Source organism: Ammodytes marinus (assembly GCF_949987685.1).
Source record: "Ammodytes marinus genome assembly, chromosome: 13".
NCBI lineage: Eukaryota > Metazoa > Chordata > Actinopteri > Uranoscopiformes > Ammodytidae > Ammodytes > Ammodytes marinus.
In genome coordinates this window covers 10,709,501-10,736,545 of record NC_137217.1, presented here as the reverse complement: position 1 = coordinate 10,736,545, position 27,045 = coordinate 10,709,501, and the positions used below count along the sequence as shown (strand labels likewise).

Below are 27,045 nucleotides of genomic sequence, written 5' to 3'. Positions count from 1 at the left end.
CTGACCACGGCTATCATCCGGCATAAACCCCGCCTACCAAGTACGGTTACTGTCTGCAGTGAAAACGCAAGCCAGATCTAGTGTTACCGTGAACGGTCAAACTGTGCCGTGTCAAAAGAAATGAAACTATAAACATTTCTGTTTAACATTTTGCAGTGTAAATAACAGCGTTTGCTAGGATGGCATTGAAACTAGTCACCAATATGCACAGCTTCATTTGCATGCAAAGCTCGTTATGGCCTTAATGATGTTATAATGAGGCTCCCCACCTCCTCCACATCTGCTGACACGATGTCATCCTGCTCCTCGTCTCTTCCTCTGACCGGCTGGGACTGGCTGCTGCGCCGAGGCTGGGGGTTCCTGATGATATAAGAGGCAGCTGTCTGGCTGGAGCTGGAAAACATGAGGCACAACACCACAACCACATTATATTTAGTCAAGAAGAAAAAACGGCTTCCTTTCCTCTTGGTTTACTCTAAAAATCTAGTAGATGACTCAAGTACCAAGTCGCCGATGCAATACAAAGACATTTTTTAACACAGTAAAAAAAAAATCTGCCACAAACGGAAAAATGAAAAGGCACTAAACACGACTGACCTGCTGGACTGGTCTGGTGAAGGTCTCGGAGGCAGCGGTTCCACAGAGAAGAGCTCCTCGCTGCCTTGAACAGCATCGATACTGGTGCTGGCCAGAGTGAAAGGAGCAGTGGGCCTGGCTATACCCATTCTCACTGGAACAATCAGCGACTCTGCCACGTTACACAGCTCCTCCACAGCGTAGGGCAGCAGTGCTTGGAACACTCGCCGACATTTCCCAATGGGCTGTGGGATGAAGTTGCTACGGGAAGGAGATTAAGAAAAGGCAGAATGAGCATATGTATGCATTCCAAGAGCTAAATTCCAATTCATTCCTGGAGCTATTATCTAAAACTTTGCATTAACCCTTCATAATGCTGTGTGTTCTTACTTTTTCTTCTTGGATGAGGCCATCTCCACGCTGAGGATGACAAACACGCGGGCTACAGAGCGCAGGAACCTCCTGGTGACGTTGACTGCCTCCTCTCTCCGGCCAGTCGTGTATTTGTTCTGCAGCTCCTTCACTAGTGTACCCAGCAAGGTGTCTATGAACTAATACAGAAGAAAAAATACCTCTTGATGACTTAAGTAATTAAGAATAAGTCATTATAAGTGCAAGGGAATAAAAACATTTGGTGTTTTCCTAAGGAACAATTACTCAGAAATGGAGATGTCTTTTAACGTTATGTGTACACAAATATTTGGTGTGTAATGCTTAGAGAAGATGAGAGGACTGTGAACTGACTTTACTTACGGTGAGGTCAGGAGCACACTTGACGATGAGGCAGTGGGTGAAACAGTCGAGGCGAATGGTGCCACTCTGCTGATTCAAGTAGACCTGCTCTTCAGGCAGGAGGTGGGCAATTCTGCTGCTGGCACTAAGTCTAGGACAAACAAAAAAATACTTTAAAAACATACATACAAACCCCACTATGTGAGTAACTACATATTTTTGTCATATTTGGATGATGTCCATCAGTCTATTTAATCAATGTCAATGTCACAGGATGGTAAAAAAAAAAGACGGCAAAACCCATCCACAAAGAGGTCAATGGATAATATAGCATTTATAACAATATTTATGGGGACCACAAACATTGTTGTTAAGGATTTTGTGTTAAATTTTTTGGATTCTTTGACCAACTAATAAGACCGTCTTTCAAGCTGCAGCCAAACAAACTGTGCTGGCAGTGGCGTGTCGCTGTAATACTCACGGGTCTTTATTCTCCTGAGAACCAAACATGATCATAGACTTGAGGGCATTCCAGTCCTGCAGGACCCTCTCCAGAGCCAGCTGAGCAAAGCGGGGAGGTTCTAGGTCATGATCGGGCATATCAGAGTCTGAAAGAGAAAAAAAGAAGATGCTTTCATACACCAAATGCATTGAAGGCAGTTCTTTAAAAAGCTGCAGCCTTGACCTCAGTTAGTTATAATTATTTCTTACATTTAAAAAAGAAAATCTAATAAAAAGAAAAGAAAAAAAGAATTATATTATTTTAATATGAATGTTGACTATACTGATGGTTAAAGTTGGGTTACAGTTGAGAGTGGTTGAAAACCTACCCTCTGCATTAGCAGCCTTGCGGTTCCTGTCTTCCCTTATGCGTGGTGGTCTGTACTGACAGTGCTCAACACTCTGCCTGGCAACAGTCTGCACCAGGAATAGTAATATATGTTCTCCCCTGCAGATGGAAACAAAAATCGGTCGGAAACAGATCCTTACTTGTACAATATAAAGTATCTTTCGTTTCTACTGAAATACCGGCAGTAATTTACTTAAAAAGCACAAAAGAGACTGGTGATAATGTGGTGGTCATTCTTACCTGCTGTTTGGTGTTGTGACCAGGTTAGTGGTTATCAGTAACCTGTACAGCAGATCCAGGCGAGCAGCCTTCTGGCCGGCTATCAGTGTTTTACACTTACATTTCTCCCAACAGTCACAGTAGGCTGTGGGAGAGGTCCTCTTCAGCCTGGGAAAGAACAAAAGCAAATGTATGATCATACAGCTAAGCTAGTTTGAAATTCAAGTGATAAAAAAAGCAATAGTTAAAAAGATAGAAACCTTTACAAAGATTAAAATCAGGCCACACTCAAAACTAGCACGTACTTGCAGTCATGTCCTTTGTGACACACCCTTGCACACTCGGTGCAGCAGCAGAGGGACTCCAGCAGCCCACAGGTCCGACACTCAAAGATGTCCTGAATACAAAGTCATTGGGATGAACAATGTCTGTGTGACGCCTTTCAAGTGAACTATATATATCTTAAGACCTTAACAAACAGTGCCTCCAAAATAAGCGAGGTCGCACTTGTGCAGTGGTAAAAGGAGCACTCCCTAAAGCTATGGAATTTGGCATGGCATGTATAATATGTCTGTGCTCCCCATTCTCCTGCCAATATTTTATTCCGTTTCTTTAGTAAGAAATTGAGCCTATTGAGTTCAGTTATATTACTGTCTTTTAAACATTAAAATATATTTCTAGAAGACCCAAATGAATGTTTGAGAGTGTTGAAGATGTGGTGAAGAAAACTGGAAAAGCTGTAACTGACCTGGTTAATGTGCTCGGCTCCAGTCCAAGTGAAACTGCAGGTGTCGTTGCAGCAGAGAACATAGAGGGGCGAGTCGTCAGGGTTGGTCCCAGAGGGGCAAATCATTTCCATGAAGACAGAATCTGCATCCTCCTTCTCTGCGATGCCCGGGTCACCCACTGTGTTCAAGACATTTACGGAACATAAGGACAAAGTGGAAACTGAGGAAAAGCTGTTGTAAAGCAGGGCAGCTGCAAAAAAAAGGTCAGGAGTCACATAACTCATGGATAACCTCCACTGTTGCAGCTGTTACCTAACCAGGTTCACACAAAGCACGCCGCTTTCTCAGAATGGATTCACAGAGGGGGTGACTGGTTGGTCATGCAAACCTTTTATGTGTATTTCTCTGGCCCATTCGCTTTGTGTATGGACCACATTACAACGCTATATTTGTAACTAATAGTAAGCAGGCAGTTTAAATGACAAACGGTTTACAACAGAGCAGAAAAATGACTCATTAACTTACCCTTAGCCATTTTCTCAGCAGCCTCCAGCACAGTGATGGCTGCTGGGTAAGCTCTCCCACTGACTGCCAGCATGAATGGGGTCATTCCACGGGCGTCCCTGTCAAAACAACAATACACATGAGCACTTTAGAGGGAGAGGCAAGTGAGTAAACAAAGAACAGCTGATACATCAACGCAATCATACACCCAAGAAATTGTATTTGTTTTGTGAAAATAAATAATTTATGAGTATCATGTCAGAGATAAAGAATCTCACTTTGCAGAGAGTAGCTCCCGTAGGTGTGGCCTCAGAACAACACTGTCACACATCAGCTTTAGGATGAGGTGAGCGTTGGCCTTCCTGTCTTTAGATTCCACCACAGATGTCTCCATGGAAGGGCCTGCTTTTATAACAGAGGACAAGCCATTAGATTAAAGGAACATTCTTACTGGTACCACAGAGATGATGTACACCAAAAGAAACTAGAACATCACATTTAGTCCCGGAGATTTATTTCCCTATATTTTTCTATCCTAAAATACAATAACGACTGTTTATCTTATTTATTAGTGAAAAAACATTTGCCGTTTCCCCAATCTATACCACATACTGATTTCAAGTAGGTTTGTAGTATGTAGTTTTTTCACACTAGAAAAGTGACAAAATAAAGTATACTCAAAGTAGACTATTTTTGTGTGCTGTTTTTTATAAATATTATGTTATGCACTACATAGTATTTAGTACATAATGCAGATAGGATGTAGTAGTGGGTTGTTTTGTAGTATAGTCTCAATCCTCGTCTATGAGGAAGTTGTTATACCTGGTATAGTGGAGGTGCTGGGTCCCTGGCTGGTTCCAGTGGAGGCAGTGGTGAGGGAACCCACTGCTGGGGCTAGAATAAAGTCAATATCACCGTCTGTTGATCAAATAAAAACACAGTGATGCAATATTAATAGGATTGTAGATTGAAGTTAAGAAAGAAAATACCTTCACTAACGAACGGAAGATGCTAAATTCATTATCACAGACTTCCCTGTACAGTTTGTAAGACTGCCTTCGGACTCACAACTATGGCAAAACAACTCGAGAGGTTGCACATGTGTGGGTGGGCTGTTACAAGGTTCAAGTGACGAGATGAAAAACAAATTCAGGACTCTTTCACACCCTCTGGCTTGATGCTTACATGGTAAATAAATAACACATTAACACAAAGCTACAAAGTACACACTTTGCATTTGCAGGAGGGTGGTGGACTGTAACAAAAGTAAAGAAAGGACCTCATTTTGGCCAGAATATCTTGTAGTCACAGATACTACACATTTTGCAGTCGCCTCATTTAAATGAATGTTTATGTCACAATAACAGTGTTGGCCTGAAATGGCGCTAAGATCAAGCAGACAAAGATCATCCTGAATCCACAGCCTTGTAAGGATGCACTGACCAGGGTCCATGGGTGGGGGGTCAGGGACCCAGCTTGGTGGGGCGATGGGTGGTGACACAGGGTCCTGGTGGTCGCTGGATGACGGGCCAGACTCATGACGGCCGAGGCCTGCTGCTCTTAAAGACCTACGCATCATCTCCCTCAGACGAAGCCTGGTGAAAATGATACATGAGAAGTCAGGATCCACAGTTTTGCATGTATTTTGATATTGCTGAAAACCCTCTTTTTCTGTGTTCTATTATTCCATATATATTGTGTGTAGGATAAATACAGTATACATAGTTATGTACCCTCTGCTACTGGAGGAGCCAGTCCTATTTCCAGAGCTGTTGCTTGAAACCACAGAGATGGCATTGGCAATTGCCTCCACAGCAGACAGACGCTCTGCAAATGTGTTTCTCTCCGACCTTTCAGCTTCTGAAATGAAACAACGGGGTGTCTTAGCATGGAGGCTTAGCAAGAGTCTCTGGGGGGGGGGGGGGGGGAGCAATTAAATACAGGTGAACAGACTTGAAAAAAGAATTGTGTGCGCTGATTGGTGGTAAAAAAAAAAAAAAATCTCTTAATAAATATGGCAATGTCCAAATCTGTTCTGGACTCATTTCAAAACTAAATCCATTTTTTATATTTTTGTCTCCGTTGGACCTGGTTTTCTGAGAGATCATTGATTTATTAAAAACAGCAGCTTGCCTTCCTCCTCTTTGGTTTCCTTGTTACTAACAGGGAAGCAGACAGAGACGGCAGCGTGCAGAATGTTGCGGTTTCCATCACAGCGATGATCCAGCAGAGCACTGAGCGCCTGACCAATGCCCTGATCCAACAGGAAAGCCTGCTCCAGCTTGACCAGGTAGAGCCGACACGCCTCGTAGTCACAGCGCAACACGTCCTGCATCAGAGTCTGTTTCTGAAGGACACAGAGAGGAGGAGTGAGGACTGAATCTGATCTTTAATTAGAAGGTATTGCTTTGTGCTCTTTTACAAATGTTTTGGTCGAAACTTAAGGGCCATGTTTACCTCAACAGCCATGATGATGATAGCAGCTTTCTTTTTAATTGTGGAGTTGGAGGGGAGATTGGCCAGGGAGTGCACCCCCATTCCCAGGCTGTTTATAGGAGGCAGGTCTAACCAATCAGGATCTCGGATGCCACCCATGCAGTCTTTAGCCATTGGGTAGATGGTGCCATTTCCGTCTCGAAGGATGATGGGAGATTCCTGTAGGAATATGTCAACATTTAGGATTAATATATAGTAAGGATTTTAATATGTTATTGGCAAAACTGTTAAAAGATGTCAGATGATCTGACCTGTCCTGCAGTGAAGATGGCCACATTGCGCTCACTCTGTCCCAGGAAGGCCAGGTTACTAGTGGGGAAGTTATTCTCCTGTTCAGCTTTGCCTGTGGCCAAGTCAAAGATACAGTACCTCACCCAGCTACCAGTTTTCAGCACTGCATGGACTCCTGGAAGGTGGAGAGAAATGAAAGGTTTGTAAATACAAATAGACATACCACTACATAAATAAAATCAATGCATATGGGCATATATAGAAATAATATATTAAAACCCTGACATATAGGAACACAGACAAAGACTTACCTTTGGAGTCGACATTCACAGCCAGAATCTCTGCCTTTTCTGGGATACAGAGCTTTTTAGGTGTGCGTTGAAAGCAATCAGGAACCTTCGGAGTCCCGCCAGTTTTCACCACCTTCGGGAGAGATTACAGGAGACAAAAAGGAAGAGAATATGAAGGTCGGGAAGGGAGATAACTCGGAACTCCAAATAATGAGATCATAATAATAAAAGCAATACTGGTAAAATATATGTCCCTACCTGCAGCTCATCTATTCTGAGGAGCCTACAGTCCTGCAAGAGTGATGATGGGTCTGAGTCAGTGGGGGCAGCAGCGCTCTGATTGCTCATGCTGGTTGATGTCCCCGGGAACTTCACAGCAACATACGCGCCATCCACTTTCAGAACCTAGGACATAATATTGTCGATTTTATGATAGTAGATTTTATTTGGACATGGACATGATGATAAATCGCGGGAGGGAGACTCAAAAAACCGCATTACTTATTATTCCAGGACATTTGGAAACTTTGATCTATGTATTGCCTTATTACAATATAGATGCACCCACCTTTCCTACAGGGACATTTTTAACGTCCTCCACAAACACCACCTCCCTGAGAGGCCACTGCTCCTCATTCACCTTCTCCTCCTCTTTGGGAGCCGGGGTAGAACGCCTTCGCTCTGCAAGTAAGTGAGGGATTTCAAACGTTTAATTCTTTTATCACAGAATATTCAAATGAACCATTTTAATCATGATTCCCAGCATCACACTCTTGATGGACACTATAAATACACTGCCGACTAGGTGAAATAAAACGCTAATGTGGACTGAGAAAAAGGTCACATATTATGCTAATTTTCATGGTCAGCAAATGTTTTATTAGGGGTTTTACTAAAAACTGTCCAAAAAAACTGTCCAAAAAAAAACTGTATCTCCTCTTTTCAGCCTCTGTCTGAGATGCTCCTGCACCTGTCTCTAAGCCCGCCTTCCAAAAGGCCCAGTCTTCCCCGATTGGCCCTGGATCTAACTGCCAGTTAGATTGAGGGTTATCTGGTGTTGTGCTTATCACAGGTGAATGTAGTTCTAAGTTAGGTTGGTAATGGAGGGGCGTGGCTTCTCCCCTAATGACATAGGGGAGATAAATCTGAATGAGGTTTTTGAAAACAGGTTTTCAGAAAGGTGGAGGTGGATAAAAGGAGAGAGGGTTGTTTTTTCTCATACGTTGTGAATCTCTAGTCACACCAGGGACCCATATTAATGTGGAAAACCCATGAAAAGGTGCCTTTTGCACAATAGGTGACCTTTAAAAAAGCCAGCCATAAGGTTTATTTGATAAAAGGAAGAAAAAAGACAACCAAATAGACCACAGTATATACTGTGAGCTGGCTATACTTCTTTCACAGGAAGACATGCAGGAGGGGAAAAAAGCTTGCTGATAAAAGCCTGTGCACCATCTGTTTCAAAGTCAAAGGACTAATGAGCACAGAGTGAGGGAGAAATTGGTTCTGTGCCTGGGAGATAGAGAGGAGAGTCAAGGCACAAGTGTTGTTGAGAGAGCTGGAGGTTAGGAGGGAGAGATAGCAAGGGACAAGCCGACATACTGTAAGGCAGTGAGGCACTGCTAGCAATGGAAGAGGTATCACTGCATGTGGACGCAGGGGAGGGAGGAGGACCCATCTCAGTCTTCACCAGCTCTGGCTTACTTTCTGTCCTATGGAGGGGAAGAACAAGACAGTGAGAAGAATTTTAATTTCATTCATTTTGTAAAAGTGCACACACATAACATGACAGGAGATTGTTCTGGTCTTAAAATCTACAGCTTTTTTTTGTCTGCATGAAATGGAACTGACTTGATTTCCTGGGTCTTGGTGGTCTTCTCCATGTTCTTGAGGCTCTCTGGTGAGCGCAGCTGGAATCTGCAGCTGTCGTTCATGTTCCAGACAGACTCCAACAGCACGCCCACTTTAGGGATCCCAGCACTGACAGAAAAGGCCACTGCACCGGCATGGTAGAGGGGGTTGTTCCTCAAGCACACCTAAAGAAAGGAACCGGATCATTTCATTTATAACGAGCTGGAATAAAGAGTAGAAGAGGACCCTACTACTAAATGTTTTTTTTTCAAGCAGACCAAAGTTAAACCAATGAAATGTCTTGTCTTACCTGTGTTCCCACGGTGATGTTGGGTATGGAGGAGATGCCAGCGCTGGACTTTGGCTTTTTGTTCTTGGCTCTGGCCTTTTCAAGCATCTTCTTCCGTTGACTAAAAGGCACGACACCCCTGCAGACAGATGCAAGCAGTCAAGTGTCAAAACCACCTTGCTTTATTTCACATCTTAAGGAGGATTCACATTGCTTGCAGGACTGCAGGAAATGATAGTAACTACAGCTGAATGTTCTATGAAGTGAGAGCTGCTTGGTGTTACGCGGGGTCCCTAACCGTTCTGTAAAGGTTTTCTTTGACATTAAACATCTTGTTATTTTTCTGAGTAGGCAAAATGTAAGAATCAAAAACAGAGAGAATAGGTTGTGTTAAGCCATAACTACATTTTCAAACTAAATTTTCTTTGTCTGAATCCTACCTATATTCTACAAAAATGTGGAAAAAATAGGAATCTTTCAAAGAACGTAATAACAAAATATTTCTCCATTTTTATTTATTCTAAAACATCAAAAGGAAATGTACTACTCATGAGCTGTACAGATCAGAACAGCACTATTTGTTTATAGAGCAACTCTTGATTTGCTGATAAATGGGCTGTAGCCTATCATTTTGAGCATGACTTTGATTAACACTCTTGTTACAACAGGATAACAATGTTATTCAGGAGCCAATGTTTTTGTTCAAAACAAAGATTATACTTCCATTCAACGCAGTGTATTTGAAAAACACATTTTTCCTCACCACCAGTAGAGGCTATTCTCTAGCTGTACACATGTGTAGAGCGCACAGCAATGCAGTGACACCATCCGTTCACCCTGCAGCTCGGGAAAGGCCTGAGCGCTGTGCTCCAGCTTGGAGGCCACTGTGCTAAGTGTGTCGTCAACCCAGGTCGCCACCTATAGCACACAAACACACAGACAGGATTTAATTAACAATTCGTTAAGAGTTGGTTGGTAATTATAGAAACAATTATTTACTCAAATCGTTTCATGGTTACACAGCTTGGCCTGTGTTCACACATGTTCAAGGACGAGCTAACTTAACCTACCTTGTTGGTCTCTGTAGCGACAGTGGCTCTGATGCTATTGGCAGACAATAGGGTGATCTTCTCATTGGCCAGGCCCAGGAAAGATACACGCGGGTGATGAATGGAAGGATTCTGGTTGAATAAATAACAGAAAGGTTGGTGACATCTCCAACACTTACTAAACTGTATGTGATGCATTTATGTTTTAAGTGATGCAAATACATATAATACAGCTATTTTGGTAAGTCAATTTACATAGGTTGAATCCTCCACCTGTGAATTCCTGTAGGGTTCAGGTTCACACCACTTCCATTGATAAAGTTCTCCTTTGGAGCTGACAGCCACCAGCTCAGAGAACATCGCTCCGATGCTCACAAACTTCACACCATCCTGGAATGATAATTTTGAGATCTCAGTAAATGTCAGGTAAAGCAAAAGTAAAAGAATATCCAATGAATTGATATTTCTTTTAGTAGTCTCCAATCCATTTGTAGAGAAATCTCAAGATCATCCAAGAAAATATGTTTAATCCACGCTGCACTTGCAACGTCACAGCTCTGTGTGTACTCCTCCTCCTACCTTGTCGGGCCACCACTGGAGCTCTTCTCCCAGGGACACAGGGCTCTGGACTGGGATGCTCTTCTTGTCCAGGCTGGGCTCTCCCTCCCGGCTGGTGGAGCCTCGCTCTGTGTCAAACGAGGCCCCGTCCAGCCAGCGGCGCTCGCGTAACCTCAGCACAGACTCACGCTCACGCAGCAGCTCTGAGTCGCGCTCTAAGGGAAGAAGGAGAACTGGTATGCAATAAGGTCACACCAGTGGGACAGAAGTAAGCCACTCTCTGGGAAAGACCCGTCGACATAAGTGTTTAAAAATAGAGCGAGAGAAAGATAGATTCTTTAGAATCACTGTGATGCAAATCTAAATTGTACTTCTGAAGATTGAGTGGGAGTCAAAATGAACCTGGTGGGTGAGTGAGTTTGCACGCTTGTGTTAAAATAAAATGTGAGGTAGAAGAGGAAGTTTAAGAAACCATGCATATGGGCTAAGTTGGGCTAGGTAGGGTATTTTAGAATAGACTGCCTTAAAGGTTAGGACAGGTGGGCCTAGCGGGCCTTTCTCAGAGAGCTCACAGTACGGCAGCCATGCAGCAGAGAAAATCAAACATACACAGCCTGTAAAACCAAACACCCATATACCATATCAAACTCAACAGACTGAAGAGAGAATGTCCCCAGCAAACAACTCAAAATATTTCACTTTACGTACGTCATTTCTCTAAAACCTAAGTAAACATTTAGCAAACAGGAAAATATTTTCTCCTCTTATGACAATGCTTAGATGTTTTACATTAGCACTACAGTCATGTTATCAAGTTAGATAACATCTGTCTTATTCTAATCTTAAACCACTGCTAAGTTGTTGTCTTACAATCCACATTAAGAAAATGTGCCTTTCCAAATAGCCTACTGCGGGGCCTCATCTTCAATAAACTTTTAAAGCTTCCTCCCTACAACAACATCACCAGTGTAGCCTCCATATCCAAACCCTGCCTTTCCTTCACTAGTCAAAGGTGAATTGTTGCCTTACCTCTGGAGGATCCCAGGCGAGAGAGTGAGGAGCGTCTGAATGAGGGGTAGCCAAAGTAGCTGATGTCCTCAGAGAACATCGCATCAGCATCGATAATCACGCTGGGATGAGCAGAGTGAATGTCTGCATCCAACAAAGACATCAGGTCCTCTGTATGGGACAAATACACAAAAGGAAGACACATTTAGAAGAAGAAGAAAAAAACAACTCTAGACCATTCAAATGATCACAATTGAATCTTTTGAAAATGGTACTACTTTTAGATACAATACAATTTAAATTCAAAGATATTTGGTGGACAAACCTCCAGGAAGGTAGGACTCGCTGGCTGTGTCGTCTCCATCATCTCCATCCTCATCATCCCGGCTCAGCAGGTTATTGACGGCCAGGTTAACGTCCAGGTTGGTCCTTTGGAGTTCCCTAATAATCACACTCCTGGACTTCCCCTGAAGGACGACCTGGGCCTGTTAATAGAAAACATACATTAACGATACTTACTTTTGACCGCGGCTTAGAATGTAAGTGTGCAAGGTCAACTGTACAATTTGTTTCGGGGAGGAATAGGTTGAAAAGGGAAGTGTGTACCTGAGTGATAAGTTCTTCGGGGATGACAGAAGCTGGTATGACGGGCTGAGGCTGGCTACCCAGAAGGCCAGAGCCACGGTCCCTCCCTGTGCGGATGACTCTGGTCTGTCGACGGGAGTCTCGAGCCGCTGTGGAGGAGCGGCCTGACGTGCCTCCACTCCCACCTCCTCCTCCTCCTCCTCCACTGCTGCTGCCCCCTCCTCCCCCTCCTCCTCCTCCTCCTCCCCCCCCTCCACTGCTGCCTCCTCCTGCTCCACCTCCCCCCGCTCCTCCTCCACTCCCTCCTCCTCCGCCACTGCCTCCATTAACACCGGAGCTCCAGCGACTCCTGTTACATACAGAGCAAGGCCATGAGACGCAGATGCCAAAGCACACCATCTGACTAACAGAGCACAACTCAAAAACATGCACACATCTGGTACAAAAGGGGATTTGGCCTTTCGTGACAGCCAAGTTAGAGCAGTTAGCATCAGTAGCAATGACAGAGGGCAAATTAAGTGGTGACTTTCCCGAAAAAAAAACAAACAAAACATTAAGAAATTTGCGTAGTTGAAAGAAAACTTGGCCATGCTTTTTGTTGTATGCACATTTATCCATTATATTTTACAGCAGCCTGGAGTTGTCTCTTCAGAATTAAGAATTGGATGGGGAATGGACCCACACCGCGCCGCAGCATCAGGGCTATGCTCCACACACAGAGCATTTCACAGGACACATTTGTCTCTGTCAACCCTGCCAGAACTTACCCAAGGGTGTTGCCTGCCAGTCTGCCAAGTGTGTCAGAGCCAGACAGGAACCAGGGAGGATCACTAGTCCTGCCTGGCCTGGAGCTCCTTCCTGTCCCTGAACCACTGCTCAACTTTGTACTGGAAACAAAAGATGGGACATCAGTTAGAAAACCTACACAAGACTATATTTTATTGTATAGGCTAACAGACTACATTCACCCCAGGAATTTTTTTAATTATATTGTTTGGTTCAGGATTCATTTTCTTCTCATATTATACTGTGAAAGAGGTGGGGGTATTTTGGAGACTAGCATGGCAACACCCTTGGGAATCAGAATTGGCTGCAACTCGTTCCGCTGTCAAGACTTCTTTTTTAAGTTCTTGGGGCTTTGGGGTAGTGAGTGCTTTCTTCTATTTTAAAATGTCTTATAATGGAATGCCGTCCGAGTTAACTGCCATGATATTAACCGATGTGTTCTAAGTGGGCACTTGGTCAATTAAGATGATATTTCATATAACAGACTACAAAAGGATTAAGATACTTTCCAACAAATTATAACACAAACACATTAAATATCATACTGTAATGGGGGCAATGGGTCAGGTGCAAAACAGAAACAGCAGAATTAAACCAACAGTAAACAAGCTGACACAATCTGTCTAACTGTTGTCACAGTACAAAATCACAGCGTTTATTAGGCCTTGCTCAGTAAGCTGACAAACTTGCCAACGACAACCTGCAAAACTCCTCTCGGTAGGCTTCCCTACAGCCCACAGTGGTGCTGACTGAAAAGCTATTAAAATTTGAAACCATCTCATCACTTTTGCAAGTATGCAGCAAGTACCCAAGCACGTGTTCTGCAGAAAAGTTTGGAGCGGGGAGCTCCTCTGCCTTTTACAGCCGGATTCACTTGCATATGTAGCTGCTTCAGGGGCCATGAAAAACCCTAAAATCCCAGCTGGATATTGCACTGCTGGCAGGATATTGACAACTGTCAATGAGACATTCACAACACATAACAGGGCCGCTAGAAATAATGTTTTTTAGGAAGCAGAGACTGTGTTGCTGTCGTCTGGTGTCAAGATTAGAATAAGTATTTCATTTTTGGTAAACATTGTCATTGGTCCAACACAATGTCCCTGGAACTATAATAATCTCAAAAGCGTCACCCAGTCCAACAGTGATATATGAAACATAACTGATATATTTAGGTATAGGTTTCAGTCCAGATGGATGGAAATATTTGCAGCTAAGAGCTTGAGTATTACTTAAGTAAAACCAAGTCCAAATGCTTCATACTCGGCCAAAAACCTCCAAAGTCAAATCACAGCAACAACCATCAGAAGCCTGAGCAGGTTCATTGTGTCTTCTACTATACATCTCCAGCAAACAATCAGTTTACCACCTCAGTACCAAAGCTACAACACTTTCCAGGAAAGGGCCAATCATAAAGAAGTGTCTCACCCATCGTTGCCATCCGGTTTGCTGAGCTCCAGGCGATCAGGCTGGACAGCGAAGCTGATTCTACACACCCGGCCATCCTGAAAGAGAGGCATTCATGTTCTTTTTATTATGCCACACTTAGTGAATACAAATAATTTAGAAGGAGAAATGGCATTGTAATGTTAGGTACAATTGATCACAGTAGGAATTCAATTGATCACAGTAGGAATTCAATTGATCACAGTAGGAATTCAATACTACATCAAATTAAACATCAAATCACTTCCTTGTACAGAAGTAAAACCCCCTGAGGCATAATGCTATTAATGATATTGGGCTATACAAATAAATACAACTTGACTTCTTATGCTAACCACATCATTAAGTCAAACACTCAACACCTACGGATGGTCTGATTGATTGGAAAACGATTGTTATAGGCCGATTTTTCTGGGGTCGTTATACATTTTGATCAGATGACGTAACATGCGAGACAGTTTCACCAGGTGTCTGAGAACTTGTTGTTTGCCACGTGTGTCCCAAGATAATCCCTCATGGAGGAACACAACCCAAACGTTTCAACACAACAGACCTAATCAGACATTTAAAGCTACATCTTAATTCTTCCAGACGCATCTTCAGTCTGCCTCCGCTCCACCACGGCAGAGAACAGTTGAAAAACCACATTAAAACATGGCTAAATATCCGTCATCCGTGTGGACGCCATATCGGATTTCACGTAACTATATCAACACAACGTCATGTGTGCGGGGACAGGCCGGGAGTCTGAGCTGATCAGCAGCTAAAAAAAGCCCCTTTGCTCAGCTGCTTCTTTATACAGATTTATATTTTCTGAAGTTTTAATTTCTCTAGACTACACCCGATTAGTACACAAATAGCACACTATTGTTTAAATTGTGTCTCTGAGATTGTGGAATACCTTGGGCATGTTGCCCATTTCTTTATATTCATAATTAATATAAAGTTTTTTTATTTATTTAAATTGGTTAATAATAAAATAAATAGACCCTGTGATCAATGATCTGTATCTGGTCGGTCACAAATCATGATTGGAGCATCCACATCCCATATACAACCTTTTTGCCTTTTCACACACACATCTATATGCTTATTGCTTTTTAACAAAACATTTATCTCAAGAGGGATTCTGTATAATGGAAAATAAAAATGAATCTAATGACCACAATTTATCACTTTATGTTTGATAATCCACAATGGCATTGCAAAAAAAAATGGAGCCTCAATTTCTGACTGCCTACTCATCCTGACAATATTCAAGTCAATTAAAAAAACCTAGTATCACAAATAACAGTTTCCCTGTGAGGGGTTTACAATCTTCACAGCATACAAATACCTCTTCCCTTAGACCCTTGATTCAGAAGGAGATAATCCCCAAATACATTAACCAGGGGAAAAATGAGAGAAAACCTCAGGAATGGCAACAGGGCTGGGATCCTTCTCCCAGGACAGACAGACGTGCAAAAGATGTCATGTGTAAAGAACATGCACATGCATGCACCAGTTTGCTGATGTTTCTGTCAAAGCTCATATAAACAAACGGAGGTCAGTTACTACATGCCTCTTCAGTGTGTTTTAAGACCCTGTTCAAACTGGATTGGCCTAATCAGCATGGCGTCACATGTCAACAACACATCTTATCTATTAATCCAATCTATATTACCACACAACCAAAAAGTAAGATAAGTAAATTCCCTAGTTTTATACAGCAAAGTCAGAGATAATCATGATAGTAGTGATCCAGTTTGAATTCAAATCTCCCTATTATACTCAACAGTTATTGGTGAGCAGTTAATAGTACACGGATCCCTGGGTGAATGATTATTGCTGTAATGATGATATGATATGTAATCATTTCATAGAGCTTTACCTCAAGGAGAAATCCAGCATGGTTTGGACCGACTACACACTGTTTCAGGGTGGCCTGCTCCAGCAGACTAAGGTGTGGATGACTGTATTAAAAAAGAAAAAAGCACAAAGACAAGTTAGACATTATACATTATAGTAACAGGATCGTGTATACAACAATTGATCAAACAGAGCAAAGCAGCCTGCAGTCTCACTTACCTATTGTAGCTGTATTTGTTGAGTTTCTCTGAGACCTCACGGAGCCTGGCAAGGAGAGAAAGATTGTTTTAATGCCAGTAAAAATCACCTACTTCCTCATTAAAGCAGGTTAATGTGCAATAAATTCTGCAATGTAGAAAACTCTACAAAATATGAACCACTGAACACCTCTTTGTAATGCATCTGATAAAACAATTTAAGGAAATTGAATTAGCACATATCACGTTTACAAATGCTGTCAATCCAATTCTAAAACAAATCTGAGCCTAAGATGTATGTTAGCATACCTTTGGATTATTAGGAGCATAGCATACATCTCACATAAGCATTAATACGTTAGCATATGATGCCATTGGTAACGGTTTGAAAGTGGTTGAAAAGTTTGCATAGTTTCGCTTGTAGCATCAGTTGTGACAGATGGTTGTGTGTGCTTGCTGCTGACGCTGAACATGTCAACCAATGTTGAATACACACAGGACATCAGAGCACAGGCCACAGCCCTGACTAGGATGCCAGTGTAGAAAAACGCTAATTTGGTTTGTCAAATGGTTCAAACGGATCCAAAAACAGAGCTTCAGTGAGTATTGCTCTGGAATGAAGCCAGCAAGAGACTAAAGTCAGAATTCCAGCATCTTTTCCTATGTGTCTGTCTGTTGCCTGCTGTGTACAGCTATCAGTTTTGCTTTATGAACCAAGTTAGCACCGGTTAGCTTGGGTAAAGCACCATCAGCACAGCAGACTGGTGCTCTCAGCACCGGTTAGCACCAGCGCCAGCATATCCCCAGAGTAGAGAAGGCTACTCTGGTCGGGCGGCGGACACAATATGACCCAATATGATCACGCGGCGCGGAACCTGCAATACGCGCCGCGGAGTGCAGTGTGTTCGTACCATAATAAGCACTGCATTTTCAGAGATATACAAAGATCTTCAGAATAACAAATTAATGCAGTCAGTGGATGTTTCTCACAATGATGCTTTTTGCCATTTTATAAATTAACCTATTGTTTATTGTGTTCATCCAGAAGACTGTCAAATGTCTGTACAGATGAAACAACCCTCTGTGTTTCATGCCAATCTAAGGCACAATGGAAGTATTCCATCAGCCAGTAACCTAACATTGTCCATGATGTAACAAAATAAATTGGACTTGTTGCCTAATACTGTATATCTCCCAAGCCCGTTGCTACTATAGTGCAAAACAAGTCTCAAGCCAGTCACTCGAACATAACAATTTCTGAATTAATAATGAATACAAAACGAATACATTCTAGAGTTTCTTTGAATAAAACAGTCAGCTCTATCATTAAAAATGGTCTGCCTATTTTAATTTCTAAGCCGTTTAAGTTTATTGGAAATCTGGAGAGCAAACAATAAAAATTATAATCAAACATTTCCTTCGTGAAGAAAAATCCGCCACACTCTAATACAGAGGGACATTTTCCATTATGACAAACAGCTAGTTTAATATGTCATGTGGTCCATTTACACCCGACAGTCTTGAGGGATTGCAGTTATCCTATCTTGCTTAACCAAATCTGTTGTGTGAGATGTAACTTATCATGAAAGTTTAGTGTAAAGTCTTATCAAGTAACATACACCAACTCCCAGGCCCTCCCACTTCTTTAGCCTATATGCAGCCATCTTGAAACATATTTCTGCTACATGTTTCTTAGCCAAGTGCCCATTACACACAGACATAAAAGTACAGAGGCACCTGTCGTGATGAGTGTCCCAACAAGTAGACTGGACACAAGTAGAGCTGCAACGATTAATCGACAAATCGATTATTAATCGATTAATAAAATAATCGCCAACTATTTTGATAATCGATTAATTTTTTAATAAAAAATGTCCAAATTCTCTGATTTCAGCTTCTCAAATGTGTATATTTTCTGGTTTCTTTAATCCTATTATGACAGTAAACTGAAATATCTGTGCGTTTTGGACATAATACAATTGAGGACGTCAACATGGGCTTTGGAAAATTGATCAACATTTTTCACCATTTTACGGACCAAAACACTAATCGATTAATCGAGAAAATAATCGACAGATTAGTCGATTATCAAAATAATCGTTAGTTGCAGCCCTAGACAAGTATTAAGGTTGAAATACCCTCCGATTATAAAAGGGCACTTAGAATCCCATGCATCAGACCAAACCACCACAGGAGAGAGTAAGAGAAAATGACTCACAAAGCATTCAGGTCAGTCATTCAACAAACTATTGGCATCATTCTAGCAGACACAAAGTCTGCCCGCCTCATTGAGCCATTTTAATCAGTTTCAATAAAGCACAGCAAAAATATATTCATCGCCTGACCTATCTCACTACAGGGTGCTGTTATTATTTTCCATTAAACTGTGTTAAACTAATGTGCCAAGGCAGACCTCAGGTCAGGTCAAACAAACCACTGGTACTTGGTTGAGAAAATCTGGACGGATGTTCATGCCAAGCAAGCACTTCTAATGAACCAAGCTGGACCAAGCCTTTTTTATTTCAGATAGAAGCACTTATCTGCTTTGACAACTGCAAGTTCCTTCATGGGGAAGAGAGAGGAGGGGGCCTCCCGGCAGCACATGGTGACTGTAGCATGCAATGGCATGCATGCCTAGGGATGGAACAGCCATAACCTCTTTAAGGACTCAGTGGTCCATACCAACAACAAGATGATTGAGTGGTGTTTTCAATTTGTAACCAGCAGAGTAAACTGAGCTTTCCTGTCAGTCAGACCATAGTATGTCCCTCAGAGTTCAACAGGGCATCAACCTGGGAAAATACTCTCAAACCTCTATCCGAATCCTAATCTCAAGGTCATTCTAAAAACACTTCTCAACCTCTTTGTCTTTAAGTAGAAGAGTAAGTGGAACAGCTCATTAATCAGTTCAATCTCAATGGATGATATAAATAGGTTTATCATCAATCACATGTTCAGCCAAAATACAGGTCACGCACACTGTGCTGCTGGACCTCTTACAACTATTACTGCCTAATCTCTTGAATTTCCCAGTTACTTGATTAAACACCGTGTGATGCATGCCAGCAGCATGTCACTACTAACAATATTGTGTCCAATTGTATTAACTGAGCGTTTAAGCTATGGGCAGTTGCCATCAGGGTTACAGCGAAAATAGATAAAATGGTGTATGATCATGTGAACAACACCAAGAAAAACGAAGATGGATCATACACAATGTATAAACCTAGATTGTCCCTTACGAAAGAAGATAGCATGATTAATGGGGATGCATGCAATGCTGCCAACTGTGCTTCACTGTATATTTAAGATATTTATCTCAATGCGCAATGGTATAATCATACAGATTATGGTTATTTTGCCGGCGAGGTGTGGAAGCAAATTATGCCACTCAAACTTTAAAAACTCCCTGACACAAACGAGACAAAAATATTTGGCTTTGTCAAGAGCGTGGCAGCAAATTCGCTTGCTAGCATTAGCAGTCAGCTATCCGTTAGCTGACGTTAGCTACTTCATTGATCATGATAATCAACGAGACGCCCACAAAACAAACACTGACACATGTCAAAAGAGCGGACATTGAATGTATACACAAAATTATGGGTTTTCACACTAGCGTTGCGTTTTATGATCTTTATTTCCCCTTTTTTCCCCATCCCCCAACCCGCATTGTCTATCTCAACTTTGACTGTGAGCCAATCCTCCCGGAGAACCAAGGTAACAGCCTGCTAGCGTTAGCTCGTCGTACCATAGCCACTTAACGGGCTAGCAGCTAGCGGTGAGCCGACTGTTTAGGTAGCAGCAGGCTAACAAGGATTGTCCAAGATGCCGGGCCTTGTTTCAACCCCAGGGGGTTATTTAAATTATTAAATCCTGAATGCACACGCATGACAATAACAACACCATTCATAAATACAACCTCCAATACTATAGTCCCCAACCCGCAAACGCATATTGATTTTTATTCTTCTTTTCCACGGGCCGCAACAAAATACCTGTCATTGAGCTGATCCTCGGTCCCGGGCAACGGGTGAACCACGAAGTGAATAGATGTCATGGGGTCAATCCAAAACCACACACAGACGTGTGAAAAAGGTATGAATTAATATTCTTTCGATTAATGTTTGTATGTGGATTCATATGAATCGTTTAATGGCGGAAAAACCTCGAGTTTAGATTCCAGCCTCCTCACCCACATGCCGCCATCTTAACTCTAGCAAGCTTCTTCTCTGTGTGTTGATTAGTGCACATGCAACCGCTCCGCTGGTTGGTGCCCGAGCACAAACAGGAAACGTGTTAAATTGGACGGGATTGGCCTCAAGAAGAAAGGAAAGACTGATGGAATCAAAAATACTACACTTTCACACTGCAAAGGCTTTGTTCTCAGCCATTGAATCTCGTTTTATTTGCATTTTCAAGTATCCGCATTCTTTTTTGTAGCCAATGTCCATTACTGTGCTATAAAGGCTAAATATAGGGTTAAGTAGCCTACTATTGCTGAATTAAGTCCTTACAAGCAAACACAATACAATAGCCTACAAAAAGCTAAGACAATAGGATATGAAAATAGGCTACAAGACTGAAAGCTACGAACCATTGAGGTTTATAGGCCTATAGGCTACTCAGACTACATTTTGAAATGCACCAATTTAACATTAGCCTATTCTATCATAATTATGTGCTTCTTCATTAGGCCTTGTGAAAATGAGTCAGCATAGTTTTAATCAAAAAGGGGGTTACATTTGATCATGATTATTTATTATTCTATTTAATATAAGGATATTGTTTTATACAAAGTCACCTTTCAAGATATTTCAAATAGGCTAAATAGCCTATGTTATTGGCATTTCCAACTACAACCAGGTCCTTCCATCTCTAGCCTATCCTATGATGACCTGTATACCTAAATTCTGTAGTTACAGAATAAGCAATTAGAGTATAGCCTACTTTGAATGCATTTTTTAAAAAGAGAGAGAGTGATGAATTATGATGTGTGTTGGTGCTCTCTGCAAAAAAAAAGATCTTAAGGGGACATCATGGTTATAGCCTACTTAGCATAGCCTTTTGTCAGAATTACTCTGGGAATGGGAAAATACAGTTGGGACCCTCAATTTAATGCTGCTATTCTTACTCTAGTATTATATCTAAAACAGAACCAACTCAGATGGGCTCAAAGGGAAGATCTGGCCTGGGATTATGTTCTGTGAGTGGGCTCCATCCCATGAATATGTATTGTAGTATTAACACTGTGTACTATATGCCGTGAAATTATTCAAGTAGCATTGATGGCAGCATGCACCAAGGAAAAGACAGGAGAAGCAGAAATATAGGCTCAAGACCTATGCTTAAATTATGTGCAAAACTGTCAAAGGAACAATCTACTCTGGGCAGTGCTTGATTTGTGGCCCGGATGTAAGAGGGGGAACTGGCCTACATATGGCAGACATTAGGGAGAGGAGGGTGCAGAGGAAATCATTACACAGCATACACTCACCGGCCAATTTATCAGGTGAACCTGTTCAATGGCTTATAGAATCAAAAAAGCTAATAAGCCAATCACATGGCAGTAATTTAATGCATGAAGACGTGGTCAAGACAATGTCCTGAAGTCAAACCGAGCATCAGAATGGGGCAGAAAGAGGGTTTAGGTGACTTTGAACATGGCATGGTTAGTTAGTTAGTTAGTTAGTTTATTCGTCAAATGGTTGATGGTGCACGGCAGGATGGATCCATACTTTCATGTTGTTTACGCCAAATTCTGAACCTGCCATCTGAATGTCGCAACTGAAATCCAGACTCATCAGACTAGGCATTATTTTCTCCAATATTGGTGACCCTGTGAGAATTGTAGCCTCATTTTCCTGTTTTTAGCTGACAGGAGTGGCACCTGGTGGGGTCTTCTGTTGCTGTAGCCCATCTGCTTCAAGGTTGGTCGTGTTTTGTGTTCAGAGATGGTATTCTGCATACCCTGGTTGTAATGTAACGTGTGGTTATTTGAGTTACTGTTGCCTTTCTATCATCTCGAAACCAATATTCCCATCCTCCACTGACCTCTGACTTCAACAAGGCATTTTACGTCCACACAAATGCCTCTCACAGGATATTTTTTTCTTTTTCGGACCATTCTCTGTAAACCCTAGAGAGAGTGAAAATACCAGTAGACCAGCCCTCCTGGCACCCTCAACATTGCCAGGTTCAAAGTCACTTAAAACCCCTTTTTCCCCCATTCTATTGCTCGGTTTCAACCTCAATATGTTGTCCCGTCCAGGTCTAAATGCCTAAATGCATTGAGTTGCTGACATGTGATCGGCTGATTAGTTATATGTGTTAACAAGAAAATTAACCGCTGTACCTAATAAAGTGGCCGGTGAGTGTAGATCAAAGAATGACATGCATTGCTTTTAAATGCTCATAATGCAGAATGGGTTTGTATTGTATTTCTCCAGCTAAATACAAGTCATTTTTGGCGCAATAAACTCCGTCTCCCCTGTGCTTCACCCTGGCCACTTTGTTAAGCAATCAAAATAATCAGTCTTTAAAAGTAGAAGACTGAACTAGGTCAAAATTAAAGGGATATGTACAGTAGCTCATCTTTAGTTATCTCTATAGCCTCCAGTCTAATCAAATAAAACATTTTCTTTGATATTTTCACACCAGCAGGTGGCAGGGTTTACCTTTCATAATGAGATCAGAATAAGTCCTAGAATGCTTAACCAGAATCTACTGTATTTATCCGAGTGAGGGCCCTTTAGCTTTGCCATGGCCAGAGTGTTTGCCTCCCTTCAGGTCCTGATGGGCGGAGTTCGCTAGTGCAACTGTGTGCACCTGGCCAGTCCATTCGGAATGCATTTAAGAGCAGCTGTCCCCATTCGTACTCACTCCCTCCTGTGGGCTCATTCCATTGCTTTCACTTCCTCTTGCACCACATGTTTGGTTTAGTTTGGTTTGATTGTAATTATCTCTCATTTATAGCATGCAACACTACAATTTCCCACATCCACACATTTACTGATTTACTGACCAACCATTTAGTTAAAACACACCTTTGTATTGTTGTAAATAAATATAATTGTGTGCATTTCCCTACTTTTTGTCATTGCCTAATAGCTGGGTCATGACAGTCCAGTTCCTGCACTGCTCCCCAGAGTAGGCAATTTGCCATAGCATAGAGTTGACGTGCTTACGGCCACATCGGTAGCTCCAAATATTTGTCAACTATTTCTGGATGAAAACTAGCTATAAAAGATTTGTCCTTAAGTAACTGGAACTGACACTGATAGGTGTTTCCCCGAAGGGGACATCAATAAAATCAGCCATGAAGCATGACACAGAAAGAACATTTTAACACCTTCCACGTGACCTGCAGCACCTGTATAGCCAAAACAAAGAGAAGTGTACCAACCTAAACCGAAATGATGGGCCTTGGCTGCTATACTAGCCTATACTTTTCTATAGTCTGGCCTGAGGTTCACAGTATCAGGACTTTAAGTGAACAGATGTTTAGTTACCCTTTAGGTGTACATGTAGAATAGAACAAGACAAATGTCACATAAATTGCCAATAAGAGATTTTTTTTCTCAAACTATTTCTTATTGTATTTTTTACACAATACTCTACTTTGTATGCATTGTCATTGGTGTTTGCAGTGTTGATATCTAATGACATGAATAATATGTTAAAATAAACGTACTGTTGTTCCTAAATCGTTCAACTGATAATAACCGACAATACATAATTTTTTGGAAACTCAACATTTTCATTTGATCGTTTAGTCTTACTTCCTTCTACAGAGTGCACATTTCACATAACTGACGTGGACAAAAGTTTAGGAATGAATCTCCGTGTTAACTCAGTAGAACACAGAGGTCAAAGAATCCAGTTCCATTGCCCTGTGAAAAATAAAAAAAGACCGAAGTCAAACAAAAATCCCGGAATTCTCTGGAGCTATTTTTAGGTATTGGGCACAGGGTTATCAAATGACCTCTGGTGTTGTCAAATACGTGCACAAAGAGTCAGAGCCATGCAGCTGAAATGCACAAGAGCAAGGTTATAGTGGATTTTAAGCATTACAGACAGTACAGTAAATATGTATACAACCATCTCTAACTTCCATTATCTCAATATTAGTTTTTTCAATACTCTAAACCAAAAATCTTAATTTCTAAAGCACTTAAATTTACAAAGTGTTTGGAATTCTCCGCCAAGAAAGAACAAAAGAAGAGACCCAAAGCTAAACCTCCACCACTGATAACATTCTGAAACTTCTTCCGCATCAGATGAGTGGACCAGGCATCAGCTCCTGTCAGTCAGGCCCCGACCAGAGGTATAGCTTATTCCCAGTGAGGTAACACGATCACTGGTTACTGAGAAAGACTTTAAAATAACTTCTCTTAGTGCTGGCTGTAACATATCTGCACAGGACTAGAGCAGGATTGACCATGAGTTGGGGGGAGCTCTGCCTGTTAATGCTAACACCATGTCAGGCCAGGGCTACAGGGCACACAAGCCCTCTGCCCCGAACACCCACTCACAGATGCTGCACAGCTTAAAGGGCATTATGCACACAAGGAATAATGAGTCTTTTAAGAGACTGTCTCTTTTTTGGAGAGAGAGTATAGCGACTCTTTTTTTGTCCCGGTCTCACTTACCATTCAACACCGCTTTTACATCGACTGATAATGGAAAGGAGGTTATAAGCCTACACCTGGGGCAATGCTGTCACTAGATTTTAAAACAATAATCTGTTTGTCAATTTCACAATAGCATGTGGACATTGTAAAGTTGAGCGTTAGAACATAGAGCTAAGAATCTGGGTCTCCATTGCATCATGCTTATTAAACTAGGGCAAACTGATTTGCCGAAGTCCAACATGCACAGAAGAACCCATGCAAAATGGGTTGTTCTTGTGAAATGGCTGCTTGATTTAAAAAAATAATTGAACTATAGCCTATATCATATATGAAAGAAAGTTCTACAGTATATGTTTTATTCTAAAGATACACTGTACACAATGTTTTTATTTTATGACAATAGATTGAATTACCTTTTTTTTTTTTTTTTTAACCTTTATTTAACCAGGCAAAATTGCTTGAGGTCAAATGACCTCTTTTCCGAGCAAGGCCTGGCCAAAATGGCAGCAGCTAGAATGAATAAAATACAAGACAAGAAGAAAGCACAGACATGAGAAAACAGAGACGAAAGCACGGACATGAGAACATAAGGAGAAAGCACAGACATGAGAAAAATACATACATTTAGGTGGGTGAAAATAATTACTTTGTGTGTGTGCTTTGGTTTACGTTAGTCAGGTCACCAAAAATATGACTCTGCATCTGTATCAATGATAATGTTTCTCTGTGTTCACTCTATATTCATACAACAATCACTTAAACAGTATGCACAGTTCATAACACAGGTCTCCCAGTCATTCAGCTTTACAGTTATTGCCAGATAAAATTTGGAGTATCCCGCTCGTTTATATCCAATCAGGAGACAGAGCACTATAAAGAGGTGGGTCTCTCCATCGCGGCACTATATCTGACAGAGACGGCTGTGTTTTCATGTGGTGGCGGTGACATACAGGGACAAGGGAGGGGACTACTAACTGCAGTCACTTACAGGAAGTTAGCTAAAAGGACCATATCGTTTACTTCTCCTTTAATAAACATTTGATTTATGATTGTTATTATTATATGCCACTAATGTACAATTACCCTTCAGGGTCAAAATTATTGTATTGTATATTTGTATTCTTTAATTTTTTGTATATGATGTTGTTGAAATAAGAAAATGAGGTAGCGTACACATTGGATAGTGGGTCCGTATTGTGTCTCAGGCTGCTGGAAGCTGAAATCAGGACATTCAAGATGTTCAAGATATAGTTAGACTAAACATTTGAGGAACAAAACAGAAAACGATGTGATTGCTCCCCACACTCATTTCTCTTCCAGCCACTCATTCCTGGATGTGCTTTTGAGGAACATCCCACGGTGCCAGACTGATTTGACGCGCTGTGTGTCTGGGTGTGTGTTTCCACAGTCGGCCTTTTGTTCTGTCCCCTCTGTGCTGTGCAGTAAGGTCTAGACAGCTGACATTTACCTAATCCACAGGGCTGCCCAAGGCTGTTGGCTGGCTTCTCTCTCTTTTTCTCTTTCTCTTTCTCTCTCTCTCTCTCTCTCTCTCTCTCTCTCTCTCTCTCTCTCTCTCTCTCTCTCTCTCTCTCTCTCTCTCTCCCACAAAGAAAAAGAAGCCTGTTAATTGGAAAAGCTTTCTAATTTGTTGAAAAAAAAAAAAAAAAAAACGGGCGACATAAGTGAGAACGTGAAGTCAGTTTAACTTTAGCCTCAAGGATATTTGTCACTTGGAGTCAGTTGATGCCACTGACATAGATATTTTCAGAGGATATTCTGAAAGGATAAGTATCTCGTAATTACGAGATACTTATCTCGTAATTACGAGATATTATCTCGTAATTACGAGATCCTGCAGTGAAACTTTTTTTTATTTGGTGAATGCTCAGCGCCACCGTAGAAACCAAATCCCTCTCACGCATTAAATTATTCCAATGTTCAAGTCACTGGCATCTTCTGGATTAGGCTTCAAGACGCTTAAAATGATAGTCTATACCAGCAAAACGTAGCCCAGAAAAGACAGCCTCCTACTGCAACATATTCAAACATTAGGCTACCATAATCTACTAGCCATTTTTTTTATTAGGGGGCCAAGCCCGAGTAGGGCTGGGACCGCGTTTTGCAGAGCAACGCGGTTCCCAAGCCCTGCGGGGCAGGGAACCCTATTGATCT

General features: G+C 41.7%; 1 protein-coding gene across 13 annotated transcripts in view; it reads right to left on the bottom strand.

The window, feature by feature from the left end:
- The window catches only part of ubr5 (ubiquitin protein ligase E3 component n-recognin 5), a 33,937-nt gene extending 13,479 nt beyond the window's left edge, over nucleotides 1-20,458 (bottom strand). For 3 of the 13 annotated variants that reach the window (XM_080039418.1, XM_080039429.1, XM_080039427.1), the window contains exons 1-35: nucleotides 20,239-20,458; nucleotides 16,266-16,310; nucleotides 16,069-16,150; nucleotides 14,181-14,257; nucleotides 12,734-12,853; nucleotides 11,988-12,315; nucleotides 11,707-11,866; nucleotides 11,403-11,552; nucleotides 10,395-10,606; nucleotides 10,089-10,205; nucleotides 9,837-9,947; nucleotides 9,530-9,684; nucleotides 8,788-8,905; nucleotides 8,478-8,662; nucleotides 8,229-8,338; nucleotides 7,195-7,307; nucleotides 6,885-7,031; nucleotides 6,648-6,759; nucleotides 6,357-6,511; nucleotides 6,067-6,264; nucleotides 5,743-5,956; nucleotides 5,343-5,469; nucleotides 5,053-5,204; nucleotides 4,432-4,527; nucleotides 3,888-4,014; nucleotides 3,631-3,728; nucleotides 3,126-3,283; nucleotides 2,683-2,774; nucleotides 2,399-2,545; nucleotides 2,139-2,257; nucleotides 1,790-1,916; nucleotides 1,321-1,459; nucleotides 967-1,127; nucleotides 598-837; nucleotides 270-393 (exon numbers count right to left, since the gene is read on the bottom strand). In XM_080039418.1, coding sequence (XP_079895544.1) covers nucleotides 270-393; nucleotides 598-837; nucleotides 967-1,127; nucleotides 1,321-1,459; nucleotides 1,790-1,916; nucleotides 2,139-2,257; nucleotides 2,399-2,545; nucleotides 2,683-2,774; nucleotides 3,126-3,283; nucleotides 3,631-3,728; nucleotides 3,888-4,014; nucleotides 4,432-4,527; nucleotides 5,053-5,204; nucleotides 5,343-5,469; nucleotides 5,743-5,956; nucleotides 6,067-6,264; nucleotides 6,357-6,511; nucleotides 6,648-6,759; nucleotides 6,885-7,031; nucleotides 7,195-7,307; nucleotides 8,229-8,338; nucleotides 8,478-8,662; nucleotides 8,788-8,905; nucleotides 9,530-9,684; nucleotides 9,837-9,947; nucleotides 10,089-10,205; nucleotides 10,395-10,606; nucleotides 11,403-11,552; nucleotides 11,707-11,866; nucleotides 11,988-12,315; nucleotides 12,734-12,853; nucleotides 14,181-14,257; nucleotides 16,069-16,150; nucleotides 16,266-16,310; nucleotides 20,239-20,300 — 4,878 coding nt within the window. In that variant the 5' untranslated portion in view covers nucleotides 20,301-20,458. The remainder of the gene's footprint in view (nucleotides 1-269; nucleotides 394-597; nucleotides 838-966; nucleotides 1,128-1,320; nucleotides 1,460-1,789; nucleotides 1,917-2,138; nucleotides 2,258-2,398; nucleotides 2,546-2,682; nucleotides 2,775-3,125; nucleotides 3,284-3,630; nucleotides 3,729-3,887; nucleotides 4,015-4,431; nucleotides 4,528-5,052; nucleotides 5,205-5,342; nucleotides 5,470-5,742; nucleotides 5,957-6,066; nucleotides 6,265-6,356; nucleotides 6,512-6,647; nucleotides 6,760-6,884; nucleotides 7,032-7,194; nucleotides 7,308-8,228; nucleotides 8,339-8,477; nucleotides 8,663-8,787; nucleotides 8,906-9,529; nucleotides 9,685-9,836; nucleotides 9,948-10,088; nucleotides 10,206-10,394; nucleotides 10,607-11,402; nucleotides 11,553-11,706; nucleotides 11,867-11,987; nucleotides 12,316-12,733; nucleotides 12,854-14,180; nucleotides 14,258-16,068; nucleotides 16,151-16,265; nucleotides 16,311-20,238) is intronic. The other 10 variants (XM_080039424.1, XM_080039430.1, XM_080039422.1 and 7 more) reach the window with 4 other exon arrangements.
- Between the last annotated feature and the right edge of the window lie 6,587 nt (nucleotides 20,459-27,045).